The 27,320-nt window shown below is 55.3% G+C and overlaps 1 protein-coding gene across 2 annotated transcripts; it reads left to right on the forward strand.

Annotated features, from left to right (window-relative positions):
- On the forward strand, positions 1 to 27,251 carry DOC2B (double C2 domain beta). 2 transcript variants are annotated; one of them, XM_042026363.1, is made up of 10 exons: positions 1 to 557; positions 10,364 to 10,443; positions 11,707 to 11,730; positions 15,597 to 15,671; positions 17,818 to 17,927; positions 24,073 to 24,199; positions 24,406 to 24,563; positions 25,873 to 25,954; positions 26,146 to 26,242; positions 26,862 to 27,251. In XM_042026363.1, exons 1-10 carry the CDS (start codon positions 224 to 226, stop codon positions 26,996 to 26,998), a joined length of 1,224 nt encoding a protein of 407 aa, XP_041882297.1. In that variant the 5' UTR covers positions 1 to 223; the 3' UTR covers positions 26,999 to 27,251. The 2 variants fall into 2 exon arrangements, with proteins under 2 accessions (XP_041882297.1, XP_041882298.1); XM_042026364.1 differs by lacking the exon at positions 11,707 to 11,730 and having other exon boundaries at positions 2 to 557.
- Positions 27,252 to 27,320: the final 69 nt, after the last annotated feature.

Consider the following 27,320-nt stretch of genomic DNA (forward strand, 5'->3'; position numbering starts at 1 on the left):
GCTCATTTATTCCCAGGCAGCGCTGGCAGGCTCAGGGGCTGTGCGAACGCCAGGGCTGGCAGCAGCAGCATGCGTGCGGCGACCGAGGCTCAGGGCGCGACAACCACGTAAGGGGCCCGCCGGAGCCTCCCTCCTCACCTGCCTCCGCAGCCCCCGGCAGAAACTTCCCTCTCCCGCACGGTCCGGGCTTCTCCGGCAGGGTTTGGCAGCGACAGCCGCATGCATGACACTCCGAAAAGGAGAGAAAATGACCATAAGTATCCAGGAGCACATGGCCATTGACGTCTGCCCCGGCCCCATCAAACCCATCAAGCAGATCTCCGACTACTTCCCCCGCTTCCCCCGCGGGCTCCCCGCCGCCGTCGGCCGCAGCAGCAGCGCCCTGCGCCCCGCGGTCAGCCAGCCCTCGGTCAGCCCCGCCGAGGCGCCCCGGGAGGATGATGAGGATGTGGACCAGCTCTTTGGAGCCTACGGAACGACGCCCGCAGAGCAGCCGGCCAAGAGCCAAGCGCCCGAGGAGGTGGTGGACCCCGAGGGCTACGAGTCCGACGACTGCAGTAAGTTCCTAAGTTTCCATGGGAGTTTGCTGGGTGCTGAGGGCAAGGGTGGGTGTTAGGGCTGGTTGCCCATCCTGGTGCACCCTTCCAGTCATGCTGGCCGTCCCTGGGATCACACTGCAGCAGTAAGAAGCCCCCAGGTTTAGCCGGGGAGGCTCTCCCTGCGCTGCTCCGGGGTGGAACGGGGCCCTGGGAGTGTCCGTGCCGCAGCCAGGCTGGCTGCTGAACCCGAAGTAGGGAAGTCTCCTAAGAGCCACCAGTTGCTGTTGTGGTTGGTGCACTTCTCTGCCTCGTCCCTGCTCGGCTCTGTGCCTCCAAGGGCTGCCAGCTGGGCTCAGACCCCTTTAATCCGGCTCGGTGGTGCAGGCTGCTCCAGCCACCCTGCTGATGAGCTGGCGATCTGCTCCAGCATCGCCCGGCTCCACATCGGGGAGATTTGTCGGGAATCACATCCTTCCGGGCGATCTCTGCCCTCTCCCTCGGCAAACTCTGGCGTGTCATCTCCCCATTCCTGCAGAACTCTGCAGGAGACCAAGGGAGCCTTTGGAGCAGAAGCCTTTGGTTCTGGAGGATGCAGGTGTTTGCAGCAAGGGTTAACCCCTCCCCACCCAAAACGTCCTTCCCACCCGGCGCCGTGGAGCTGCAAGGCAGCTGCTGCCTGGCTCTGCCAGGCCACCGGGATAACACGATTTCCCTTGGAGTTAGAGAAACCCCAAGGGCTCGGTTCAGCCCAGCCTCCGGGGGCCGGATCCTGCGAGGGGCTGAGCACAAAGTTTGGAGCCGGGAGATGCCGAGGAAGGGAGTGGGTGCTGCTGGGCGCTGCTGCGTGCTCGTCCTGGGGGAAGGGGAGGCTGAGCTGTTTACGGCCCAGCGCCGGGCAGGCGGTGGCTTTGCCTTCGCACAATGTCACAGCCCTGCCTCGGCATCGCTGCCTCGCTGCCGGCCACTGGGCTGCTGCCATTGATTCCACAGCCCGGAGTGTGGCCCCAAGGAGGGCTCCCCGAAGGGCTCTGCTGCTGCAGGGTTGGCACGGCTCTCCCTGTGTCCCCGAACAGGCACAGCCCCGGGAGAGGCTGGGTGCCAGCCCCGAACTGCCACAGCCTCTGTCCCCACGCCGGTGTCGGGGTCACGCTCTCCGTGGAGAGGCGACAGCTCTGGCACTGCTGGGGAGAACATCTCTGCTAAGCCGTGTTTGTCCCAGCCGGGCAGTTAACGGGGACTTTAACCGGCTTTGGGTCATTTGCTGCTCTAATTATCCCATCGTCTTGGCTCACCCTGGAAGTAGAAACGGGAGCAGCTGGGCTGCAGGCCCAGGGGGGTGTGTGGGAGCCAAAGCACCCGGGGCCCCAGAGTGCAGCGTTTCTCTGGGTGACTCACATGGAAATTGCCCAGGGCGCTGCATTCTGCATTTATCCTTCAGCGATGCTGGATCCTGGATGCAGGATGCTGGATGCAGGATGCTGGAAGCAGCTTGGCTCCATGCCAGGGCCGGCGGGCGTTTCTCTCACCCTGGCTGGTGCTAGGAAGTGTTTCTTGCAGCGTAACAGGTGTCAGGAAAACTGCTGAGGCTGTTTTGCCAGAGGTGCTGGGGTTTCGGCTGGCAAAGGCACAGCGGTGCCAGGAGCAGAGCGGGGAGGTGGCAACGCTGGTGTCACACCTCTGGGGACAGTGCGGGATGGCCCAGACACCCTAAGGACACTGGCTGGCATGAATGTGCAGGATGAGACTGTCACTCCCCCATGTTTAGCAGCCGAGTTGTAAATCCAGGCAAGAGCTCCCTGCACCCATTCCGCAGCCTGGGAGCAGGGAAGGGATCTGTGCAGCGTGACTCGAGCCATCAGCTACACTGGGGAATGTCATGGAGCTCCCCCACACCTCTGGAGGGTGATTCAGGGCAGCTGCTTTAATCACCTGCACTAAATTTCCCCTGGAGAGCCTGTCTGTGCCTGTATGCCAGGACAGCGCTGGGGTTTTGGTGGTGCCAGCCCCCTTGGGTGGCACGCGGGGTTCAGGGAGGTCAGGAGGTCCCCGGGGATGGTGGTGTCGGAGCCCAGGTGCAGCACCCACAAATCGAGGTTTTGCCAGGCACATCTTGCCTCACTCCTCAGAGATGCTCCCAGCCCCGGAGAGGCGCAGGGAGAGGGATTTTGCCGTGGCAGGATCCATCGGGAGGAGGAGGATGAAGATGGAACGGCTCCCTCCTCTTTGTCCCACCTGCCTGCGGGTTTCCCTCCTCCAAAGCCAAGACGATGCTGCCGCTGGCTGGGTGGGAGGAGGAGAGCTGCCCCTGCCTGGAGAAATGCAGCAATTGTCTGGGTTTCCCCAAGCTCCTTCCTGCCTGGAGTTACTGTTCCAGCCTGGGGGTTCTTGGGTTTTTCCAGCAGGACCGAAGATGCCATCCCAGCCCGAACTCCAGAACCCTGTCAGGGCTATGGGGAGTGGGTGGGCTAGGTCCTGCCCGGCCCTGCTGCAGCTCACCGGGCTGGTTGTCTGCACCCTGTTCCTTAATCCTTTGCTGAGTTGTGCTCCAGACCCCACCAGCAAACCGTGGAGTGTCTGTGGAGCCAGTGGGAACTGCCTTCTCCCCAGGATCGGGAGTGTCTGCTCCCATCCAAGCAGGGCGGCCTGACCCAGAGATTCGGCATCTTCAGAGAGCAGGGATGTGGCGGGGGGATGCGAGCATGGAATTGGTGCTTTGGAAAACTGAGAATCCCCAGGCTGCAGGAGGTGGGTGGAATCCTTCCAGAGCTGGGCAGGGGCCTGGCTGAGGTGGGAGGACAGGTGGGGCCAGCCATGGGAGGTGGCTGCAGAGGCTCAGCTTTGTGGCTCTGGGCACCTCTCCAGCCGCCTGTTGAATGCAGCAAGAGGCAGGGAACAGGCAGGGCCAGGGAACCAACACAGCATATAATGAGTGGAGACATCTGGGCTGACTCTGGGATCACTGGGAATTGCATGGAGCCAGCTCTTCCCATCAGACCTGCCAGCAGCGCTGCTGTGAGGTTTTGCAGGGTTGCGGTGGGCACCTGCTGCCATTCCCTGGGAGAGGGACTCATCACAGGACTCTTCCTGCAGCGGGTTTGTCCCCAACAAAACTGCTGAGGAGGTGGAAGGAATGAGGCAGGAGCAGTGGGAAATGTGTATTTGGTGCAGAAGAGTGGTTTGGTGCTGTTGGACCAGTGTCTGCTGTGAGCTGAGAGGACCGGGCAGGAGGCTGGGAAGGGGGGATTTGCTCCTGCTGCTTCGGGACACGTGGCTGTCACCTCATCTTTGGTTCCCCTGGCTGGTGCCCTGTGACAGCAGCAGGTCCCTGGAGTCCCCAGCCACCAGGGATGCTTCCAGTGCACCCAATCAGGCAGCACAGTGCCAGGGAAACTTGGTTTGCAAGGAAAATAAGCAAATGCCAGCTAGATGGCAATGTGCCACCTGCGAGGAGCTGGCTCTCGCCTCCCATCTCCACCGATTTCACCCAAATGCTGCTGCCCCCTCCACTGTCTGCACCTTCCCCTTCACGGCACCAGCAGGAATTTGTACCTGAGGGATTTTTAAAGGTCTCTGGAACCTCTGCACAAGCAGAGGTAGAGACAGTCCCCGTGAGGCAGCACTGCCAGGGCTTCTCTCGCAGGGGACAGCTCTGGAGGGAGCAGCCATCCTCCTTTAACAATCAAGTTTCCAGCCCTTGGAGAAATGCCCCATTCCCTGAGCTGCTGTTTGGCTTTGGAAAGAGGCTCTGGTCACAATGGAATTTCCTCCCTTCCCAAATGTGTTTGGCTCTGGGTTTTCAGGTGCAGAAAGAGCCTGAGAGCTGGGAGCCAATATCCCTGGAAATGCTGCCCCATCCTGCTCCTGCCAGCACTCTGGGACTGTTCCTAAATGCACAGACCCAGCCAATTCCACGGCATGCCCGGTTTTATTCATGGAAGAGCAGGCTCCTGGTCTCTGGAGCTGCAGCAGCATGAAAACCACTTCTCCAAAGTGCAGCTGAGAGGCCAGTTCTGGTGCGCGGTGGCTCGTGATGCCTGCAGCGCCACACAAGTTATTTAGGAAGACTCTTATTTTGAGCAAAGAAGATAATTAGGCAGGCAAAGCCATCTTGGAGATATTAATTACTGGCTGCTTGAAGACATAAAGAAGAAGGAAGGTCTGAAGGTGTGCAGGGTTTGCAAGTCACCTGGCAGTGCTTTTGGCCAGACAGGGGGAGGCAGAGGAGACAGCGAGGAACGAGCAGGGTATTTACTTCTGAAACGCAGCTCCTTAGCATATGCTGCAACTGCTATTTATAAGCTTTGAATCGTCTTTTCAATCCAGATAAGGCCAAAAGAAGTATTTTTTTTCTTGCTCAGGAAACTAAACAAACTCTGATTTCGGCAGAGCACAGCTTTGCCAAGCAGAGCACAGCCCGAGCTGAAGAAATGTGTGCGGGTACAGGGCAGTGTCACACCCAGGTGTCCCAGGGGAGCCTTGGGGCATCCCATGGGGTGGTAACTGCGGTGACTCTGGATTAGCTCCTCTCTGGTTTCCTGTGGGATAGATGGATATTTGGAATGTGCTGGTGTGGGTGAGCTCTCACTCTTTCCCACTGACCGTCCCAGCAGTGATCCAGGTGCAGCCTGCACATCCTGGTCCCTCAAGGAGCCTTCCTCTTCCCAGGGACTGACCATGGCCAGGGACACCCTGAAGTGCTGGAGAGGAACATGGAGCAGCAGGAGAGGAAAGCACACGAGGCTGAGAAGGGTCTGTCCAGGCATCCCTCCTCCAACATCCACGGAAGGAGCATATGGGCCATGGCCTCTGGCATCTCTGCTAATGAAGGAACCACACAGCTGCTGGATAACGAGGTTCCCTCCTCCCACCAGCCAGCCTGGCTGGCCCTTCACCTTTCCCAGTTTCAGGGTGCAGGAGGAGACACAGAACTGACACCCCTTGCTCCACCACGCTCGAGCTCAAGGGGTTCCCAGATCTCTCACCTTCGTATTTAATACTGAAGGCAGTTTTGGGGGGTTGTTAATTGCAATGCTGTATTTCATTAAAGGAGGAGAGAGGGAGAGATTTGAAGGCCATCTCTAAACTGAAATTGCTGAAAGTCTAATTGCTGCTGACATCAGGGACCATTTAGTGCTGTAAAACATAATTGCATCTCTGAACTGTTCTGAGCAGATAAGTGTTCCTCTGAACACTCCTCCTGGAGAAGACAGAAGAGCTGATGAGCATCCATCAACCAACCTCATGAAGAAGCCGTGTCTCCAAAACGAAGAAATATTCATTGCTGCAGATTTTAAGTGAAAAACCCATGGCCAGGCAGGGAGCAGTTGCAAGAGAGAGAAGTTGTGTTTGTTCCTTGCTCCTGATCCTGTTGAATTCAGCCACATCCGTGGATCTCCTGAGGAGGGAAGGTCTCCTGCCTGTGTGTTGGATCTGGTCCCTGCCAGGGTTTTTTGTGGGACTGGGAATGTCCTGCCCTGCTGGCAGCAACAGATCACAGGCTGCAGGAATTGATGGTGCTGTTTTCCAGGCATAACCCTGAGGGTTTTCCAGACCTCATGGAGCCAGTCCTCCAGCTCTTCCCCATCGTGTGCCACTGGACCTGGTCAGGACACCAGGGAGGCAGGAGCACACACACAGCCACCCACCAAAACGCTCTTCAGCAGCCCTGCTTGGAAGCAGCAGGAGGTAATTTCTGTTCCTCCCGAGGAGTCATTTACCAACATTTTATATGGGGCTGTAAGTGCACAGAATTACTTGCTGCCTTTCAGGACCTTTAAAATTATCTCCATTGCAAGGTAAAATTAAAGCAGTGGAAGAATAGGGACCTATCTTTTATAGTGCATTAAAAAATACCCAGTCTGAAGGTTACTGAACCTGTGCTTTCTGTAAGGGAGAGCTAATCCAGACAATCCCCAGCAGCCTTTTTACTGCTCCACTCTGATCTCCCTGGCACAAAATCCGTGAGCAGATTATCTCGGGAGCAGCAATGCTGATAAGCAGGGGGACTTAAGGCTTTTGGACTTCTTTTTAATTAGTTCTATAGCGGGGTTTTTGTGTGCACACCTCAACTTCTCCCGGCGTAGAGCTGTGCTGGGCTTTCTGATGGCAGTCACACCTGCCTTGGGAAGGGAAGGAATGTGCTCCATCATCACTTCCAGGCCTTGCTGAAGCTTTTTCTGTGAGTGTCAGTGGCTCTTCCATGTCTTGGGATGAGAAGTTCTTCTCCTTGGAGCATCCCAGGCTACAGAGAGGGTGGATCTGCCACCCAGGCGCCTGCAAGGGCAGGGGCTGGGGAAGGGAGCAGAGCACAGATTTATCACCACGTTTTGCCTCTCATCCCCCAGGTATAGATAGAAGCTCCTTCAGCCTCGTCTCACCCTGGGCACTGCCAGGAAATGTCAGCAATAAACAATTCCTGCCGACTCTGGCGGGCTGTGCTGGGCTGCCCACGGGCCCGGCCGAGCCCACGGACACATCTGCTGCTTGTGCTGCCCTCTAATAATTTCCTGACCCCCTGAATTAATCAAAATGCCCAAAAGTCAGTGGGAGAAGAGGCCACCTTCCCATGCAAAAGGGATTTATTTTCCCTTTTAGAGCCCGTGTTAAAAGCCAGGCCCTGCCCAGCACCTTCCCATCAATCTCTCCCAGTTCATGAAGGGGAAAGAGGGTCAGAACCTGCTAATGAGTTCAGCTTTCCTAATGGTTATTTTATCATTGGAGCAGAATAATTGTAATAATAATGATACATCCTGCCTACTGTCTGGAGAGCACCAAGCTGCCTTTGTAATGCCTGACAAAGGCATTTATTTATATTTTTTATTTGCAGCCTCTGTGATTAGAGGGCAGTGTTCAGAATAGCCCAGTCGAGTTAAATAATCCTGCTAACAGCGCTTTGAGTCTAATTGCTGCCCTTTTCTTTTTTAGGTACTTGCTCCCCTAATTAAGATCACAATCGAGCTGCATCTCGTGTGGCAGCAGGAAAGCAATCAAAGAAGGGGGATTGGGTTGCTCTGCAGAGGTTTTGGGCCCAATTCTGCCAGCTGGGGATGCAGGATTCCCACAGCCAGGGCTGGATGTGCCACTGGGGTTTGCAGGAGTGGGAGCAGTGAGACAGTGCTGGTGTGGTGGTGGTGGCTTGCCTGATCACTGTCTCGGTGTGCTGACCATTCCAGGAGCACAGGGCTAAGGAGAGGCTCCTGAGGGTTCACAGGGTGCTGTTATGGGGTGCAGGGGTGGCTCCCACCCCTGGTGCAGCCAGAGGTCTCCTGCCACCTCCTCAGCCCCAAACTGGAGCTCCAGCCTTGTCTCTGCCTTCACAGCTGTGCTGGATCCATCCCTGGCTGCGCATTCCCAGGATGGAACAGAGGCTGTGGGACTGTCACCGTGCCCTTAATGTGTCCCGTGAGTCCTGGGCGTCTGCTGGCTCCTGGCTCTGGTGGCAGTGCTCACCTCCAGCTCCACAGCAGCACCTTGGCTGCCAAACCCCAAGGTTTTCCCCATCCCGTTTATAATCTCCAACCAGCCACGTTAGCAAATATTGTGCTGATGTTTCCACATCCCTCTGCCCAAAGGCAGACCCTTCCTTGGCAACTGAGACTTACCATCCACCAAAAAAACCCTCTCTGTTTAGAGGGAAACCCCTCCAGGGTGGAGCAGAGCCAGGGCTGGAGCCTGCCAGTGCTGAGGCGAGCCCTGCACCCCTGTCTGTGCCCTCCCATCGCTGTCAGCTCCGGGAGGAATGGGAACTGTGGGATGTTTGCTCATGCACTACCAGTGCTGGGAGCAGGACCCGAGTCCCCACTGCAGAACAAGCTCCAGCTGCTGTGCTAAGGTGATTGTAGGTTTTGCCCATCTTGCTGGAGCAGCACTCCCCGCTGCCCTCGCCCCTGGGGCAGGCTGGGGCTTTGTCAGTGTTTCCTGGCCGAACTCTGTTTGCCTGCCAAGCTTTTTAATTCGTTTTATAAATTGCCAAATCCAGCAGGCTGAACCGCGGGCCCCCTCCTGTGATAAAAATAAAATAACAGCTTGAACTCGGAGGGCCGAGCGGTGGGGCTGGCAGGAAGCACTGATTAAAGGGCAGGTGGAAATGATGAGGCTCCGAAACCGGAGGTTTCATCTTCCGCTCTTGAGTGAAAAATGCAGATCTGGGAAGTTTTGCTGGCTTGGTTTGTGGAGCCTCACACTCCTCGCACTGCCATCCTTGAGCTCCCTGTCCCCACCCCAGAGGCACTGGGGACACTGCTGCTCCTTCCTCCCTGCGGGATGTGCAGGGAGTTTAGCTGGGAATTGCTCTGGGAATGCTCATTTGAGCCATACCCAGAGTATGGTACCGCAGGTTTGGCCTCACCCCTCATCTTTGCCTTGCAGGTAAAACCCCACTGATTTGTGACTTACCCAGACCAGGAGCTAATGTGCCATGAAATTGCTCCACAAAGGAGGGGGGGGTACATTATTCTGGCTGAAACCTCTCTGGGTATTTACTCTGCTATGAACTCAAGATATTTGCTTGGGAGAAATGAGGGGTTTTTTGCCAGTGGGCAAACCTGTAGCTCCTTTGCCTTTGGGCTGGGAGATCACTGTGAAATTGCAGCAGGAAGGTTTCAGTCCCCTGAATATCCTTAAACTCCGTGGGTGCCTTGCTGCTATCGATGCTGAGGGGGAAAAAAAGCACCTTATTTCCTGCCATAAAGTTTGTCCAACTCCCCCCAAGGCAGCAAACCCAGCTTTGATATTAAGCAGAACTGTTCCAGGTTTTATTTTGGATTTTTTTTCACGTTCTGAACGCGGCGGGAGGGTGCAGTTACCTTGGAAACAGTGGTGGGATGCTGTGTGGTGGCAGGGCAGCACTCAGGCAAGCCCCTTTTGGGAAGGTGGGCATGGAAAGGTGGGGGTTTGCTGGGTCCAGAGCCACCCTGGAAGTTCCAGGCTGGTGTCGGGTAAAGCTGGGCCAGGAGAGAGGCTGCTCCATGTCCAGGCTTTGGTGTGCAAATCAGGCCTGGGAGCCTTGGAGAAGGTTAAGCCATGTTTTTGGAAAGCCTGTCTTTTTAAGGCTTTTCCTCTGCTTTGGATTAGTGAGACATGCTCAGACGGTCCAAAGGGAAAGAATTTCTCAAATCAAAAGTACTTTTGCTGCTGAGGCTCCTCTGGTTTTGTTCTGGTCCCCTGCCCCATCCCTGTGTCCCTTCCCTGGAGGTGCTGCCATTCCTGGGTCCTGCGGATGCCATAAAGGAATGCTGCTCTGATTAAAAGCTGTTGGTGTTTTTCATTTTAACCAGAAAAGCATTTCCATCCTCACTGGGTTTAATTTACAGTTTGCAGCCAGATTGGAGCTGGGAAAGGATCCCACTGGTGGCTCATTTGTTTGAAGGTGTCACTATACAAATACACGTTCTGGGAATGCCAGCGGCGCTGGAGGGGAGGATGTGCCAACAGCAGCTCTCGGCTGTGTCCCAGCCATTCCCAAATCTTCCCAGAGGACACCCTTCATCTCCTGGGGGATGGGAAGCTCCTGGCTGCAGTGAGGCTGCTGAGGGATGGGGATAAACCAGGTGAAAGCCCACAGAAGCAAAGCCGGCGCTGGGTGAGCTGTACCAACTCCTCCCTCTCACTCTTCCCCCAGGGCCGTGCCAGCCAACCTGGGAATGGCCACCAGCCTCCCAGCACGAGGCCACGTTTCATAACAGGGCTCCCAGCAGGATGTTTTATGTTTTATAACGTCTGCAGCCTGCTCTTCGGCATCTCCATGCACTTCTTTTGTGCTCAGAGGGAGAGCAGCCCGTGCTTGCTGGGTGCTGCGGGTTAATCACATCTCCTCTCCCTTGCAGCCACGCTGGGGACGCTGGATTTCAGTTTGCTCTACGACCAGGAGAACAACGCTCTCCACTGCACCATCAACAAAGCCAAGGTACGGCTCAGAGATGGGTGACAGCAAGGACCGGCTGTGCCACAGGAACCCAACCCATGGCTGTGCCAAGCATCCCTGGCTTCCATCGGGGGCTCTGCTCTCTCCGACCGCAGCCACTCCTTTGCCATCCCAACACCTCTGCCCTCTCCTTCCCCTCCACCCCGGCCTCTCAGGGCGTTCCCAGCAGTCGGGAGCCGGCTGCTCATCCCCCGTGACGAGCTGGGATTGATGCTTTTTAGAGCAGCCCATCCCGATGTTGTTATTTACTTGACGCTGTGACCGGCTGTCGGTTTATAAATGGCTCTTTTAAATGCTGCTAATCACGGCCCCAAAGTGCTGCGCCTCAGCGCCTTTGCCGTCTGCGTGATTGAGGCAATTAGGGGCTTTTTGCACATTTGGGAGCAGAAACAGGGAGCTGAGGGCCTGATTCTGCCTCCGGGCCTGTGGAAGGTGCTGCTGGGTTCCTCTCTGCGTCACCCAGCCTGGTGACCAGAGCAACGAGGGCTCCAGGTGGGCTGGGGGGAGAAGACCTCAATCCCTGCGGATCTCGGGAAGAGATGGAGGGTTTTTACAGAAGGCAGGAGAAGAGGCTGTGAACTGAGCCCCAGAGGGTCAGACCATGCTGTTTGCCCTCAGAGGATGCGCCTCTCCCCTCCATGGCAGGTTTGCAGCCCCCACCAAGGTTCTCCATGTCTGGAATACAGCCTGTAGCACCAAAGCTTGGGGATTTTGGGGATGAGCGTGGCAGGATCCGCCCCAGCCCTCCTGGAGCTGCTCCTGGCAAGGGCAGTACCCCCAGCTCCCCGGCAGGACAGCCAGGGCAGGGCTGAGGCAGACACTGGGCTTTGCTTCCCTCCCTGTCTCCTGTGAATCCGCCGGCAGCCTCTGGGTCAGGCTTCCCTCGGCGCACGCGGGAGCCGTGCCAAGGAGGAGATTTCTAATTGGGTTTGGAGTGGGTGGAAGACAGGGAGGAAGGAGAGCTGTGGGCAGCAACTGATAAATCTCACATCAGCGAGAGCACAGGCAGGGCTGACAAAGGAGAGCCCTGGTCCTTGCCGTGCCCACCCAGCTGATCCCATCCCAGGGGGTGTGGGGGTACCCCGGCATCGCCCCCGCCCGCAGGGAGGGCAGAGCCCCCCTCGCCACCCTGACATTCAAGCTCTCGAGTCCTGTTCATTTCCATTCTGCTCTCATTCTCCCATTTTTCTCTTTTATTTACATTGCCATCTGCTCGCTCTCATTTCATGTCTCGCCTGGGGAAAGCTGCCAAAACTTGACTACAGAAAGGTAAGGGCCAGGACCCCGCTGCCGGTGGCGGAGCCGGAGCTGGCTCCGGGGGTGTTGCAAGCAGAGCTGGAGAGGAGGAGATGGGGGAGAGCCCCAGCAGTGCTGGGATGTGATTTACCCTTGGACCAGGTCCTGGGTACCTGTCTCAGCCTCCAGGGAAAACGCCCTCGGGATGTGTCCAACTCCAGCAGCTCCTGGAGCCTCGGTTGCTGCCAGCAGCCCTTCAAACCTGGGCTATTTCAGCCACGTGAGACATGTTTTTCTTCCTCTCTGATAACCCCACACAACCTCCCTCTCTCCCTTTATTTCGCTTCTCTCTATTTTTTTTTTTAATCCCCAGCACACTCATATCTGCTGCTGTTCCTCACGAGTGCTGTTATCAGCTCCTGGGGAGCAGGACAGAGGGAGCAGCCACCAGCAGCAGGTTCAATCCAACCTGTTGTGCCCCACCACCGATTCCCTGCCCTGCAAACCTCAGCTGCTGGAGGCTGGCATAGTCACTCCGTGTGGGAATTTACCCTGGTGCTGACCCTGGGGACGTGTGAGGGGTTTCTCGGTGTCAGTTCACAGCAGGATCTGCGAGATTCTGGGTGTCACCAGACAGGTGGGAGCAGGCAGGAGAAGACAGGAGCAGGCAGGAACAAGGAGGAACAGGCAGGAGCAGCCAGGAAGAGGCAGGAGCAGCCAGGCTGCCAGCAGCCACCTCGCACTGATGGCTCTCGGCGCTGGCAGCAGCCCCACCTGTCACACTTCAGGCACGGCTGAACTCAGGTTTTGTAGCTCAGCTCGGATCAATAGGAGGATAAATCAGGGCATTGTAGAAGCTCGTTCCTGGACTGCAGAAGCAGCCAGGCTGGCAGGAGGGCTCTCCCTCTCTGCTGCTGCCCTGCACGAGCCCTGGCATTGTGTGGGTCTCTGCTGTCCTGTGTGGGACAGAGCTGGGATGGGCTGGGTGCCATCCCCACCTAGGAAATGGGGTGGAAAAGGATTTGATGAACGTGCAGGCACCTGGTTTTGTGCCCTGCCATGCCATGGCTTCGCTGAGGGTCTTACTTTGTGCTCAGTCTTACAGAGCCCAAGCTGCTACAGGGGATTTACAGGGGCGTGCAGCAGCACAGACACAGCAGGCTGTGCTAGCCCATAGCTCCAGTGGTCTCCTGCTTTTGGGAGAAAAGTGCCTGGGACAAGCCTCAGGGGGCTGTAGGGCAATGGTGAAGGAGCTCCTCGCCCCAGACAGGCCATGCCAGGCAGCTGCTGCCTGTGGGAGCTTCCAGAGCTGCTCTCCCTGCACCTCTGGCTGGAAAACACCCAGGAGTTTCCACCCCACTGAGCATTTGGCTGCTCCCTCCCTTCCAGCCGAGGCAGTGCTGGAGGTCTGCACTGAGCATTACTTATGGATTGACTCATAAATATTTATCACTGCAGGGAAATTCCTCCAGCTGTCTGGCTCCTTGGGGCTGTCAGGGTGGAAACGCAGATTGCCCCCTTTCAGAATGGGATGCCTCAGCCTGGGAGTTATCCAGGCTGGTTTTTGGGCAGGCAGCTCGTTGTGGGGTGAAAGATGGGATGAATCCATCTCCTGTGATCACTGGACGCCTCTAGCGTGGCATTAATCAGCAACCCGATTAGCCCAACTTGTAATTAAATCCTATTGATTAGCTAAATGTCACTGGCACGGGGAGCAGCTGGCAGAGCCTGGATGAAGGAAGCTGTGGGTCTCCTTAGGATTGCGGCAGAGATTTTGGGGTTGGGTAGAGGAAAAGATGAAATGAAATCTCAGCTCCATAAGTCAGTGCAGCAGCAGGAATTGTTGGAGCCGGTTGGATCTGAGGGGAGACTCTGCCTCTGTGCCTTGTCCCTCTCTGCCTCTCATCCCTCTTGGAGAAGCTCCAGGCTGGTGGTCCCTCCACACAGGGGAAGCAACGTGGGCCCTCTTGTGGGAGGGATCATCCCCGCACAGGAGCAGCTTTGCAAAGCAGAACCCTGTTAAATGCAGCTGTTTGTGCCAAACACGTATCAAGTGACACGGGAGGGAGGTAGACGTGACATTAGGAGCCATTTCCCGGGCTCCTGTCATTCCATCTTCCATAGCACATCTATTAAAAAAGCCTTTAATAGCCTCCTCAGAAGGTAATTTAATTGAGCTGAATTGATGGGTGAATTACAGAGCTGCCTGTCATTCTCCATCCATTTTCCCGGGAATCTGCCTGCTTGGTTCTGATTTCATTTGCTGTGCAGCCCAGGCAGGTTGGGCACCTCTGACCAGGGAGGTTGGGGAGAGCACAAGTGGATTGTGCAGGTGAATCCCTGAGGAGTGGGGACAGTCCAGCCCCTTCCTGCCCTTTCTGCCCATCCTCAGCATCTCCTGGGCCAGGGACATCACCCCAGAGGCTGCAGTTAAAGCAGAGCCGTTTCACCTCCATTCACTGCTGATATTTTTATCCTTTCGCTCTGCTGTAGAAGCAAAATCCTCTTTGCTGGGCACCATTTGGCCTCCCTTGCCCCAGGGCAGCGCGTTTGTGTCTGTAGCAGAGCCCTTGCTCCAAATCAGAGACACTCCCAAGGTCAGGAGCATCCTGGACCGAGTTGTACAGCTCAGGGAGGGCCCTGTGGTGCTGTGGGTCAGGCTGGGTGAGTTATTCCCTACCTGGGAAGCATGGAAGTGATTCCCCCAGCATTTCCCTCCTTGGTTTGCCCAAATCCTGGATGATTGCATTCCTTCTGCACGCAGCCATTGCACCAGCATTCCATACAAACGCTCCCCTGCCGCTGGATCCCTGGCAGCTGCACACACTCATTATCCAGGCACTCTGCTCATCACAAAAAGGGTGTGAGGACTCTTCAGCATCCCCCAGCCTTGTCTCCTTCCCCGGGCTGGAGCCAGGATTGGATGGGTACCTCTGCAGAGAAACCCTGCTCTGATCCAGGCACAGGATTGCCTTCAGCCAGCCCAGCAGTAATTCCTGCAGGGATCCCACAGCCAGGCTGGAAATAATCCAAGGACTTCCACGATGGAGCCATTCTCATTTCTACTTAGGACTGGTAAAATTTAGGCTCAATTTTTCACGCTCCTGCCTTGCTTCCCTGCCCTGTGGAGTTTTTTTTCCATGTAGCCTGTGCAGGTCTAGCTTTGGGCTGGGTTTGTGCATCACCCCTGGATAATTTTCAGGTGGTTTAAAAGAGGAACAGAGGCACAGCTTGTGTCCTCCCTCCGCCCAAAGCAGGATCAGCTGCAGGGCATCACTATAACCAACCTGATCCACATCATCCTTTAAGGGCTTGTAGAAAATCCATCAGGAATGGCCACAGCCAGTGTTTCCTTGGATTGGTGCTCCTGCAACCCCAGAATTCTCTGCAAACACCACAGCATTTGGCTGGCACCAGCCTCCCACTGGCCTGGAGCTGTTCTTCCTTAATATCTGGGAGTAGGTAGGTGCTATCACACCCTCTGGGAGCGCTTGGAAGTGGCACCACAACAGCAGAGGTGTGTGTTTGCTCTGAGGCAATTATTAAATGACAGAACCCTGTAATTTCAAAGCTGGGAAATCGCTGTGCTGATTTGCTTCACCCCCAAATTAATCGTGATGAGGGTGGCAGAGTCGGCTGCTGGGAGGGAGGAGTGGATGGTGCCACGTGCAGGTGAGGAGCTTCCCACAGCCCCTCCCGGGATCCACAGGCACCGCTGGAATGCTGAGCCTGGATCCTGCAGAATCCATGCTGCCCTTCTTCCCCAGTCCTGGGGAAAGCACAGCTGCTCCATGGACCAGCGATATCCCAGGGAAACAGGATGGGCTCAGTGAGGCCACCCTGCCTGCCCAGCATGCCGCTGTTATCCTGATTCCTGCTTTTTGCTGTTCCCTCTCCAGGGCCTGAAGCCAATGGACCACAATGGTTTGGCTGATCCTTACGTCAAGCTGCACTTGCTCCCCGGAGCCAGTAAGGTGAGGCACTTTTGCACTTCTTCCTTTCCTGGGGCTGCACTTTTTCCTTGGAAATCAGGCCTGGGAGGAGCTCCTCACCCAGAGCTGCACCAGACCTTGAATCTCTTGAGCAAAAGGTGCTTGCAGAGAGCCGGAGGTAGGAATTGGGGTTGAATCCATCCTCATAGGGATAGAAAATGCCTTTCTGGGAAACCACTGGCTGGCAGCCAGGTGCCAGCCCTGATTCCTTACCTTGGGAGCAGGAGGTGGGAATGCTGCAATCCAGGAGCCCCCGGGAAGCACCGAGTGAAACAATCTCAGCTGTAAACAAATCAGACCCTTTTAATTTTCTTTTTTTTTTTTTTTTTTGCCCTTACTCTTTTGCATTTAAAACCCCTCAGATCATAATAAAACAGAGTATAAATCATAAGGGAAATATTTCCATCTCCTTGGGTTCAGCACTTGCTGGAGAGAAGAGTAATTAAAGATATTGATGTGTGGTGAGAGCTCAGTGCGAGTGATGGGGACGTGGAATTTAAATGCTCGATGTGTGTGTTAGGAATATTAATTGCACTCTTATTCCACGCAAAAGGAAAGACCTTTTTTTGGGGGGAGGTGTATTTACTTGTTACGGTTCAGCTGGATTAATTCCTAATGTTCAGGGTGTCAGAGGGAGTTTTTCACTACATCCCGAGTTTCTGCTGGAAACAGAGCCGGGAGCGCTTTCATCAGCAATATTATCAGTCATTTCCATGTTTTGCAAAGCCATTGATTAGCATTTCTGCTGGAGCTGGTGGAGACTGGAGAGGTGGGAGGGGAGGGGACGCAGGAGCTGCAGGTTCACAAGCCACGGGGGTACCCTGTCCTCACCCCCTCTGCCTCTGGATTGCCCCATCCCTGTGCTTTGTTTCCAAACAGCACTGCCCGGATCTGCCCTGGGAGAGGGGAGCAGCCCTGGGGGCATCGTGGATTTGTCCTGGGCTGGATGCTTCTGCACAGCTGTTCCAGCAGCAGCAGGACAGTCCCTGAGTCTCTCAGGTGTTTCTGTCCCAGATTTGGGCTCTCAGGCACCTGGGGGTGTGGGAAGCAGGGCTGGGCTCATGCCCCGTGCAGAGCTGGTTGCTGACACCCGAGTCATTCCAAATGGGAGAAAAAGGCACTTCTGGAGCTCAGCTCCTCTGATCTCACTCGTGTCCCTTCCCAGGGCAGCTTTAGCAGCCGGGTGATGCTCATCACGTCACCCCCTTGGCTAAACCCGCTTTCCTTCCCAATCCCTGGAGCCCCAGCCCCAGGATCTGGTACCCACAGGTCTGAGCAGGCCATTGGGGCACTTTCCCTGCTGTCCTTGTCACTCAGGGCTCGTGAATCCAAGGTGGGGGAGGCAGAAGCTTCCCATAAACATCCACAAGACAACTTTGAGGTATTGATGTGCTGAGAGTTTCTTATGCCCAGCAGCAGCTGAGGCAGGGATTGAGTTGTCTGACACCTAATTAAAGGGAAAATTGCTGCTCTGCCAGGCTGTGCCAGGCTGGGAGCCTGCTGGAGAAGCCCAATCTGCAGCCTCAGCCTCTTTCTTCTGCTCTCGCCAGAAGTGAGGAGGGCTCAGGGTTTGAGGAGATCAATGTCCCCTGAGCTGGGGAGTGGCTGTGTGCCAGGATGTCCCATCCACACAGGGGACACAAGCCCTGCTGTCCCCATCCTCCTGCTCAGCAGAGCTGCTGGAAGGAGCTGCTGGTGCTGACAAAATGCCTGTCAAGGAAGTTGTTTGGAGTCAGGCAGGATCAAGAGCTGTGCTGGGAGCAGGAGTGCAAGCAAACAGCCAGAACAGCAAATTGGCATTTTTTGTTGAATCCAAAAAGGATTTTTTCCCCCTCCCTTGCTCTCTCCTACTGCTTAAATGAAATCCTGGTCCATGCTCTGCCAAGGTTCCCACTTTTCTGGCTGTTTCCAGGATGTGGGATTGGGTTGGGTTGGTTTGGAAATGAGGGAGTTGCTGTGTCCCTGCCCCTCTGGTTTTTGCTGGATTAGGGGTGGATTTGGGTGACAGCACTGGGGCAGAAGAGTGGCAGCACCCATTGCCCCTTCATCTCCAAACTGGGCTTCCTCTCCTGCCCAAACAGCCTCCTGGGGCCCACCCCACTGACCCCCACCTCCTTTGCTTTTCCAGGCAAACAAGCTGAGAACCAAAACGCTGCGCAACACCCTGAACCCCACCTGGAACGAGACCCTCACCTACTACGGCATCACCGACGAGGACATGATCCGCAAGACCCTGCGGTAGGGCCCGATTCCGGGGGGACACAGGTCCCTTCCCCTCCCTCAGCCCTGTGCCAGCTGTCCCTCCCCATCCCAGTGACAACTTCCCACAGGTTCAGCCCCACAGAAGGGTCCTGGAGCTGCTCACAGCAGAGCAGGGCAGAGTTATCCCCCAGCAAAGCTGAGAGTTTGTGTGAGTGCCCTGCACACATCCATCACCCCAGAGCATGATTTACAGGCAGCCTGGGCTGGGATAACCAGTGAGGGGCCTGTTCCTGCTGCATCATTAACTTCAGAGCTCTCTGGCTGGCTCCTGCCTGCAGAGGTGCTGTGGTTTGGGTTTAACCTCTTCATGCCCAGCTCTCACTGGCACACGTTGAGGCTTTGCGGTCGTGTCTCGCTGAGAAAATCTTCTCAGGGCAGTTCTGGGCCCCTTTCAAAGCTGAGCTTTTTGGGAGGAAGCTGGAGGCCTCTGTGAGCTACTGTCCAACTAAACAAAGAGTGCAGGTCTTTATTTTATTATTTTATTCTGTTGGTTCAGTCTGTGCATTCAATGTCTCCTGGCAGCATCTCCCAGGGGCTGAGAGAGGTTGTGTGAGGATGGGGAGGGGCAGGGGCAGAGCTTGGAATGATGCTCTGCAGGGATCTGAGTGTGAAGATTTGCATGTTTTGGCCTCTGTCCCACCTGGATGAGGGCAGGAACTGTGGGCAGCCTCGGCTGCTCCATCACCACACTGATCTGCGACCCTGCTGCAGGCTTTGCTGTAAGATCCGCTCTCAAACAAAGGATTCTGCATCTTTCTCCAAGGACTCAGGGCTTTGCCAGCTCCGTGGCTGGAATCCCACCCTCCTCATTTGCAGGTGCCCTGGGAGTTTGTGATTTTCCCTACACCAAGAGCACAAAGCTGCCTTGTGAGAGGTGCTGCTTGGAGGTGAAGCGGGGCAGAACCCACCTGTTGCCTGCAGTGTGCAGGGAGAGGGGAAATTCAGCACCATGGATTATTATTTCGCTTGGAAAACGTTAGTCACGCTGCAAGGACTGCAGGCTGGTGGGGCTGGGAAGCCTTCAGTTTGTTGTTATTATTGGTGGGTATTTTTTCACTCCAGGCTTTGAAGTTTTCAGCCTCCTGAAGCGTGGAAATAGGTTTGTAAGGAGATGTTGGCTGAGTTGTTTGCTGGAAGGCAACAGGGAGCAGGAGGGCTCGACCCCCACTCTTTCAGGGTCCTGGGAGCTGCTTCTCCCTTGGGAAGGGCTGTGATCCTGGAAGCTGTGGGATTGGGGATGCACCAAAATATGTGTGAGGCTAGATTTGCCTTTCTCCCCACAGAAATCCTGTGCTACCCCATCCCATTCCTGCCTGCCAGCCTGGGTGTCATGGAGCTCCTTGTGCCCTCCCCAAAGCTCAAAACTGTTCATGGACCCCTGTACCCCTCCTGGGACCCCTCAATCTGCAGGGGAATGTGGCTGGATGGACTTTAAAGATCATCTCATTTGGGCAGGGACACCTTCCACTATCCCAGGCTGCTCTAAACCCTGTCCAGCCTGGCCTTGGACACTGCCAGGGATCCAGGGGCAGCCACAGCTTCTCTGGGCACCCTGTGCCAGGGCCTCCTCACACAGAAGGATTCCTTCCCAATATCCCATCTAAACTGACCATCTGTCAGTGTTTTGGTGTGGCTTGAGCTGTTTCTCTTCTATGAGCTGGCCCTTCACTCTCCCAGTGCCGCTTCCTGCAGGACACATCTCCACACATTGTCCTGCCTTGGGTGCTCTGCTTCACCCATCCATCTTCTCCTCCAAATATCTCCTTTTCCATCAGGAAAAGCCAACTTCAAAGCCAACAGGATGCTGGTTTTCCCTGTGCTAATCAGGAGAGGCTCCTGCCAGGCAGCTGGTGCTACTTGAAAGAGCATTAGTGATGCTTCCCTAGGTCTGGGTGGTGACCATTCCCCAGGAGCCTCCCCGGTGCTGAGCTGGGCAGAGAACTCAATTCCAAAGTCTCTTTAATGTAAAAATAAAGGCAGAGATCAAAGCTGCCGCCAGCCTTCACCTCCCTGCAGCCTGGAGATGTGTCAGGGAAGCTGGAAAAGCACCCAGAACTCTTCCCTGCCCACCTGGTGGGACGTGTCCAGCATGGATTGGCAGGGTGGTGCTGGCATGGGGCACTCTGCCAGCGTCTGCAGCCTTTTTGGAGGGGACAAGTGGCATTTGTCAGAGCAGCTGGAGTAGGGACATCCCAGAGAGCTGGGAATTGGATCCCCTCCTGCCCAAGCCCCCCAGCCCCAACCCAGAAAGGTTCTCCCTCATCCCTGTGTGGCCTTGTCCAAACTGGTGGAGTGACTTTGCTGTCACAAACCCCAGGAGCCATCAGGGTTCTCCTCCCCAAGGCGAAGGAGAGGTGAAGGCGGCACTGGCAAGCAGGATTTTGTTAATGAACCAACCCCCTCAAAAAGCACCAGATATTTGGGATTTCGTGGAGCGTGGCAGGTGGGAGGATCTCGAAAGGTCTCATCCATTCATTGAATTAAATATCCCTGAGCGTAGCCCAAGGCTTAGCAGGGATGAAACCACCCACCAGCCTGGGAAAAGGCAGGTTCAGAGCCATGCAGAACACACTGCAGTGCACAGATGGATGGGACTGGGGACAGATTCCCTGCCGGCACTGGGGGGAAATCCCACCCTGGAGCCCCCATTCCCACCTGGACTCCGACCAATGTCAGGGGGAGGCAGAGAAATGCTGCAGGGGAAACTGGAATAGGCAGAATACAATCGCCTCCATTTAAATAATACATGTAATATGCAATAAATAAATTGCATTCATAATAAATACCCGAGCTGGCCAGATATTGGATACAATTATTCATATCCAGATATATTGGCGAGTTGATGCATTATTCATGGAGTACTCAGCTAGCCCACAAATGCCAGGAATTCTTTGTTTAATCATGTGTTTGACAAACATCATGACTCATTAAATGTATTATTCAGAAAATACTATTCGATCAGGACTAATGAGCGGAGTGCAGCCACTTCAAGGTTTGGGGTCCCAAATTGCTTTACTCTGGATGAATGGGGTTTGCTTGGAATTGCAGGTGCACTTGTAATTATAACTCACTGCTGCTGTGGTTTCTGCACTCAGACTTTGAGGCATTTTGTGATGGAGCCCAGGATGGAATCCTCCTTTTTTTTCTGGCCAACTGGACTTTCCCAAGATATTATTTTTGTCTCCTTGCCTTTGTCTCCTGTCCTTAAACCAAGCCAGCATCACCTGCTCCTCATGGAGAGCCTCCTGTGTTGCCATAAGGGATCTTGGACACAGGGGATGCATCTCAGGCTCTGCTCTGTGTGGTTTGTGTGGAAAAGGGTCCTTGCTGACCCCCATTTCCCCCTTTTCATGCTGGGAAAGAGGCCGAGGAATTTGTGTGAGGGAGCAGAAGCCATGAGTCAGCTGCTGGAGCTGAGCAGTGAGTCAGGACTCTAACCCAGGAGCCCGGGCTGAGTAGGAGGGAGGAGAAGTTTAATGAGCAGTGATTGTTCATTTGCTGCTTAGTTCCCTTCCAAGGTGCTTTTCACAGCCCTTAATGTAAAGATCAGGACCCCACAGTGAGGATATCCAACCCAACACTGGGCTGGAGGGATTGGGATTAATAAGGAGAGATGAGAAAGGGGTGATGCTCCAGTTACAGGCCGGGGATGGAAGGTGAATGAGGCTGCCAGAGGCATCTCGTGCTGCTTGTCATGGGGCTGATTTTCTAACCCAAGGCATAAAAATTCCATCACATCAATTTCTTGTAATAAAATCCAAGCTGCTGTGATTGCATTATGCCTTTTCCCAAAGGGAGGGCTGGGGCTGGAGCTTCCTGCTCCTCTCACTCAAAGCTCGCTGCCTTCACTGAAGGGCCAGGGCACTGCAGAGCTGGAAATCCCATTCCAGTGGGGATGAACTGCAGCTAGGAAGAGGAACTGGGACTGGGGGCTGAGCCTGAGGCACTGGGAGAGCTGACACAAAACCCTCTCTGGGCGTCGCACACAGATGGGCACAAAATGTGGGGACCCACCTGAGAGGTGACCAGAGGTGCCACAGGGACAACGGGGCTGGGAGAGACCTGGAGGCGTCTCCAGCTCCATTGTGCTGCTCAGGGCAGTTCCCAGGTCCTGCAGATGTGCCAAAACCTACTTCCTAAGGGACTTCCCATGTCCCTGAGGGCACTGAAACAGGGCCCAGTGGGCTCTCTCCCAGTGTGACACAGGAGATGCTTCCCCTACCACCACCACTGGAGTTTTCCATGTTTCTTTCCTGGGCTCTTGCCCATCCTGAGGCTCCTGAGTCTTCACAGCAAGCAGGACATTGTGTTTGGGATCTTGCTGTGCTTCTGGGGTGTATCTGGACATTGTCAGCAGAACCCTTACTCACATTTTTGAGAGTTAAACCATCCCAAATCCTGTCTCCCTGAGTGTCCAGGAGCCAGCACCGTTCCACAACTGCTGGGTGTACACAGAGATCCTGGGCTGCCAGCTCCCTGTGAGGCCATGTTCCCTCCTGTCCCTCCCCATCTCTGCCCAGATGGAGTTCCATGTGCCTGGCAAGTTGACTCTGGAGCTGCTGTTTCTCCTTTGTAGGTTTTGTTCTTTACAAGAAAGACAAGAGGAAATGGGGAATATCGTGCCTGCATTTGAGATTCTCTTTGAGGATTTTACCGTGGTGGTGGGGTGTTTTTTTCGTGGGTATCTATAGTAACGCTGCATCCAGCCACAGTTTTCTGGAGAGCAGCATTCCCTGTTTTCCTACTCGATTTTTTTTTTCCCAAATCCCTTTCCTCTCCTGCTCCCCAGCCTTGATGATCCTTGTCCCGTGGCTTCCTTGCTTCCTTGTTACTCGTTTGTGAGCGTGAGGGTGATCAAACCATCCTTGGATAAGCCACTAAACCATCCACAGATAATCCATCCATGGATAAACCGTGCAGATGCTGAGCAGGCCAAAGATGTGGTGTGCAATTCGTTGCTCTCAGGTGGGATCACAGGGCATTATTTATCTTGAATTGCTTTCCCCCCTTCCCCCAGTGGTCTCTGGCGACAGAGGTGCCACCCATAGGAGATGGAAACCAAAGGGAGTGGGTGAAAGAGGAAACAATCAGGTACCAAAAGGATGAGAAGACTCTGTAAGAGCATTTTTTTAAAAAGAAGAAAGGATGTAAGGGCAGGGAAAGGAAATGCCTTTATGGGCAGGGAGCCCAGCCAGTCCCTGCATGGCTCCAGAGGGGATGCAGGATGCTCCCTTTGGAGGGGGGTGGGGTGGCTTTCCCCATCACCAGCACTGCTGGGGAACAGCTGCTCCCTCAAGGGACCCTTCTGGCCCTCTCTGGGATTTCGGGAGCTGCAAGCAGAGGCTCTCTACAAGCACTAACTTTGCTCTTCTGCATCTCTCCTGACGCCCAGAGCGGGCTGGGAAGCAGCAGAGGAATGACTCATTAGCTGCCAGCTCAGGGAAAGGCATTTATAGCTTTTTCATGGAAAACAGCCTCGGTTCAGCACCACGTCACTGCCCTCTGACGAAGCTGCCGTCACTGGGACCCCAGCGGGGCTGGGAGAGCCTCACCTGGCCGGGGTGTGATGCTTTCCATGGGCTGGGTGTGGAAATCACTGCTGGCATTGCGGGTTTGCTGGGACAGGAGGTGGCAGACCCGCTCTGTGTCCCAGCCAGGTCACCCTGGGAGCTGCCACGCTCCGTGCAGTGCCTGAGCCCCTCGGGAAGGGGCTGTGTGGGAAGCAGGCTTCTCCTGGCCATGCTGTCCAAGGGAGGCTTGAGGGAGAGCCTCCATGGCAGGGCAAAATGCAGCTCCAGCAACTCCAAATAATTTTGCTTTAGTCACTGATGACTTCGATGTTTTAATGGAAGAGTCATTAGGATGGTTGAGGCTCCAGCTCAGTTTTCTGACAGTGCCTGGGCTGGGATGGGAGTTTAGACCAGCAACTCACACCAAGAGCTGCCCTGGCCGGCCGTGCCAGCAGCTGGATGCATTCCAGCTGCATTCCAGCTGTTTTCCAGCTGCCTGCAGAGGAGGTGCCCTGTCCATGGCCTGGGGAAGGGTGACCTCAGCTCTTCCCTCACTGGGGGGACCTGCAGTGCAGGGGGCAGCCCCTCCCCTCAGCCCGTGCCCATTGCAGGATCTCGGTGTGTGACGAGGACAAGTTCCGCCACAACGAGTTCATCGGGGAGACGCGCATCCCGCTGAAGAAACTGAAGCCCAACCAGACCAAAAACTTCAATATCTGCCTGGAGAAGCAGCTGCCGGTGAGTGAAGGGGGTTCAGAGCCTCACCCCGCCATGGAATCACAGATACAGCAGCTTCTCCTGTGGCATGTGGGAACATGGAGCTGTTTGGCCCCTCAAACACCGTGAGGGACGGGGAGAGGGGAAGAGCATCCCTTGGCTGGGGAGGTGTCTGGCTGTGGCTGTATCCCAGTACAGCCCCCAGACTGGGTGCATTCCCTCCCCAGATAGATAAAACAGAGGACAAGTCGCTGGAGGAGCGTGGCAGGATCCTCATCTCGCTCAAGTACAGCTCACAGAAGCAGGGCCTGCAGGTGGGCATCATGCGCTGCGCCCACCTGGCCGCCATGGATGCCAATGGCTACTCCGACCCCTACGTCAAAATGTGAGTGTGACAAATGTGAGTGTGACCCACGGCCACCCTGCTGTCCCCTCCCTGCTGTCCCCTCCCGCCTCTGCCCGGAGCAGGAATTAATTGCTCTCATTAGGAGATGCAAATGAGGCCGTCACGGCAGCAGCTTGCCTCCGCCTGGAGCGTCATTCCCTGGCAATTATTTTGGCAGAGCTTCCAGGTGAGGTGGGCGCAGGGCTTGGTGGCGTGGGGCTGTCCCTGCTGGTTTGGCCCTGACTCACCACAGCTCCTGGTTTTTGGGGGGATGGCATTTTTCAAATTCTCTGCAAAGAAGGGGTGGCCATGGAGAGGAAGGACCCTGTGCCTGTCCTGCCTCCCTGTCCCCACTGTGCTGACTCGAACTTGGGCACTTTCAGGGATATATTTGCTAAGGCAGAACTACTGGGATAAACCACACCTGGGAGACCAGGAATGGAGTTCAGCAGCAGCACACTTTCACCTTCTTATTGAATTGTTTTTTAGGGGTAGAGGTGTTTGTATAAAAAATCCCTTCTTGCTTTTTTAGATGCCCATGGGAGGCTCAGTCCCTGAGCAACACAATTCCCATCACACCCAGCCAGTTTTGGGTGCCCCCTGTGCCATCCACTGGAGATTGCATCTGCAGGGCTGGGATCAGAGCAGATAGAAAAGTGATGCTACTCAGTACAAGCCCTAATTTTTAAATTATGAGCAAGATGTGGAACGTGTAGCAAGGAAGCAGAACCGATGTTTAAAGGCACAGCACCAGCACAAACCCACAATGGATTGACTTTGGCCTGGCCCATGTTTTGGGTCCCCTCTCTTCCTGGTGACACTGTAATCTCCTTTGCTGTCCGGCTCTGGTGCTGTGCTGCAGAATACCTGCAGAGAACAGCTCAAAGCTGCTCCCTTCTGCTCCCTTTTCCACACTGATGTGGTTCCTGTCTCCTGGAGAGGCTCTGGATGAAGCAGGCCGGTCACACACTCCTGAGTGTGCACTGGTCCTGGGCTGGGAGTGATGGATTTGGGGAGCATGTGTGCAGTGCCAGTGTCCCCTAGGGACTGGAGATGGGATAATCGGTGCTCTCTGATTGCAGCCAGCAGCTGGCTCAGTTCTAAGGTGGGGAAATGCTGCCTCCTCCCAGCCATCCCCAGCATTTTGACAGGGGAGAGCAGGGGAGGAGGATCTGGAGGTTCAGGGGGCTCAGCCACCCACCTCACCCTGGCTCTGCTCAGGAGCTGGTCCTGCAGCCACAGATGTCCCCACCCGTGGCCTCCTGCCCTCCTCACTGGGACTCATTGGGCTGCTTTGGTCTCGTTGCAGTTACTTGAAACCAGATGAGGACAAGAAATCCAAGCACAAGACAGCAGTGAAGAAGAAAACGCTGAACCCCGAGTTCAATGAGGTGGGTTTGGGGTGGGTGTGGCTCTCACCAAGGGGCTTTTCTCAACCTCAGACTTAAAAGATAAAGAAACCCCACTTTAGTCACTGTGTGAGGGATTGGGGTTAGGATCCCCATGGGCAGCAAAGCCTGAGGAGGAGGATGGACAGCCCCAGCCCCTGTTTCATCCTGACTCTGCCTCTGCTCCCCCACAGGAGTTTTTCTATGAGATCAAGCACGGTGACCTGGCAAAGAAGACCTTGGAAGTCACCGTGTGGGACTATGATATCGGGAAATCAAACGATTTCATAGGTGAGTGGTACACTCCAGAGGGTGTCCTTGGCCTCTTCTTTATTTATCTTCACTGTCTGTGCCTCCTATTTTTCCTGCACTCCTCCAGCCTCCCGGTTTGTTCTCCATCCCCACATTCATTCTCACTGGGTTTTGTTTCTGCTTTTATCCCTCTCCTGCACCTGAGCCTCTCAAGGAGCATCCAAGCAGGGAGAAAATGTGTCTGCCTCTCCCCTTCTGTTTTCAGATGTTTTCCTCTGAGTAAAAAAACATCTTGAACAGGGAGGTTTCATTTATCTCTGTTGGATGTCCTGGCTTGTTGTGATTTTGTTGCTGGGCACTGTGATTTATCACTAACAAGTGCCCGGTACCTCTGACAGCTGCTGTGATTGCAGTGAGCCCTTGGCACAAGGGACAGGGCACTGCCTGGGACAGGGGCACTGCCTGGGACAGGTCCCAGATCACAGTCATGAGGGGGTGGGGAGGATGGGCTCTATTTCACATCAGGTTGGATGCTGTGAGGATGCTGAATCACCCGGCTCCCTCCAGCATCCCCTGGCATCCCTCGGCATCTCTCAGCATCCCTTGCAGGGCTGATGCTCCCCCCCCCACCTCTCCCTCTCTCTGTCTCTCTCCCAAGGCGGAGTCGTGTTAGGAATTAATGCCAAAGGGGAGCGGCTGAAGCACTGGTTTGACTGCCTGAAGAACAAGGACAAGAAAATCGAGCGCTGGCACACGCTGACCAACGAGCTGCCAGGCGCCATCCTCAGCGACTGAGCCCCGCAGGGCCGCAGCTCCACAGCCTTTGGACTCCTCCCAGCTTTGGCTAACGGGGGATCCCGGGACAGCCAGGAGAGCAGGACACCCCACAGCAGGGCCTGGCTGCAGGGAAGCCCTTCCCAGGGGAGAAGGCACAGGTGATTTGCTCCAGCGGCCGCTCCCGGCTCCCAAGGCTTTTCCAAAATGCCTCTTTGCGCCCTGCCACACTCACAGCCCCACTCTCGAGCATGCACGTGCACACACACACACACACAAACACACACAGGTGTGCACCCCTGCATGCACTGCAGTCTGGCTCCTCTCCCAAATCCTGGCTCTA

This window comes from Corvus kubaryi, unplaced genomic scaffold (assembly GCF_017639235.1).
Source record: "Corvus kubaryi isolate FWS band 111438036 unplaced genomic scaffold, C.kubaryi_AGA036_p1.0 37284, whole genome shotgun sequence".
Classification (NCBI taxonomy): Eukaryota; Metazoa; Chordata; class Aves; order Passeriformes; family Corvidae; genus Corvus; species Corvus kubaryi.

Bases quoted from the DNA above. Each gene is read 5' to 3' on its own strand.
- DOC2B (XM_042026363.1), top strand. From the start codon at position 224: ATGACACTCCGAAAAGGAGAGAAAATGACCATAAGTATCCAGGAGCAC. The intron at 10,444-11,706 runs GTACGGCTCAGA...GCCTGGGGAAAG, and splicing joins GCACCATCAACAAAGCCAAG to CTGCCAAAACTTGACTACAG. The intron at 24,564-25,872 runs GTGAGTGTGACA...GTCTCGTTGCAG, and splicing joins TCCGACCCCTACGTCAAAAT to TTACTTGAAACCAGATGAGG.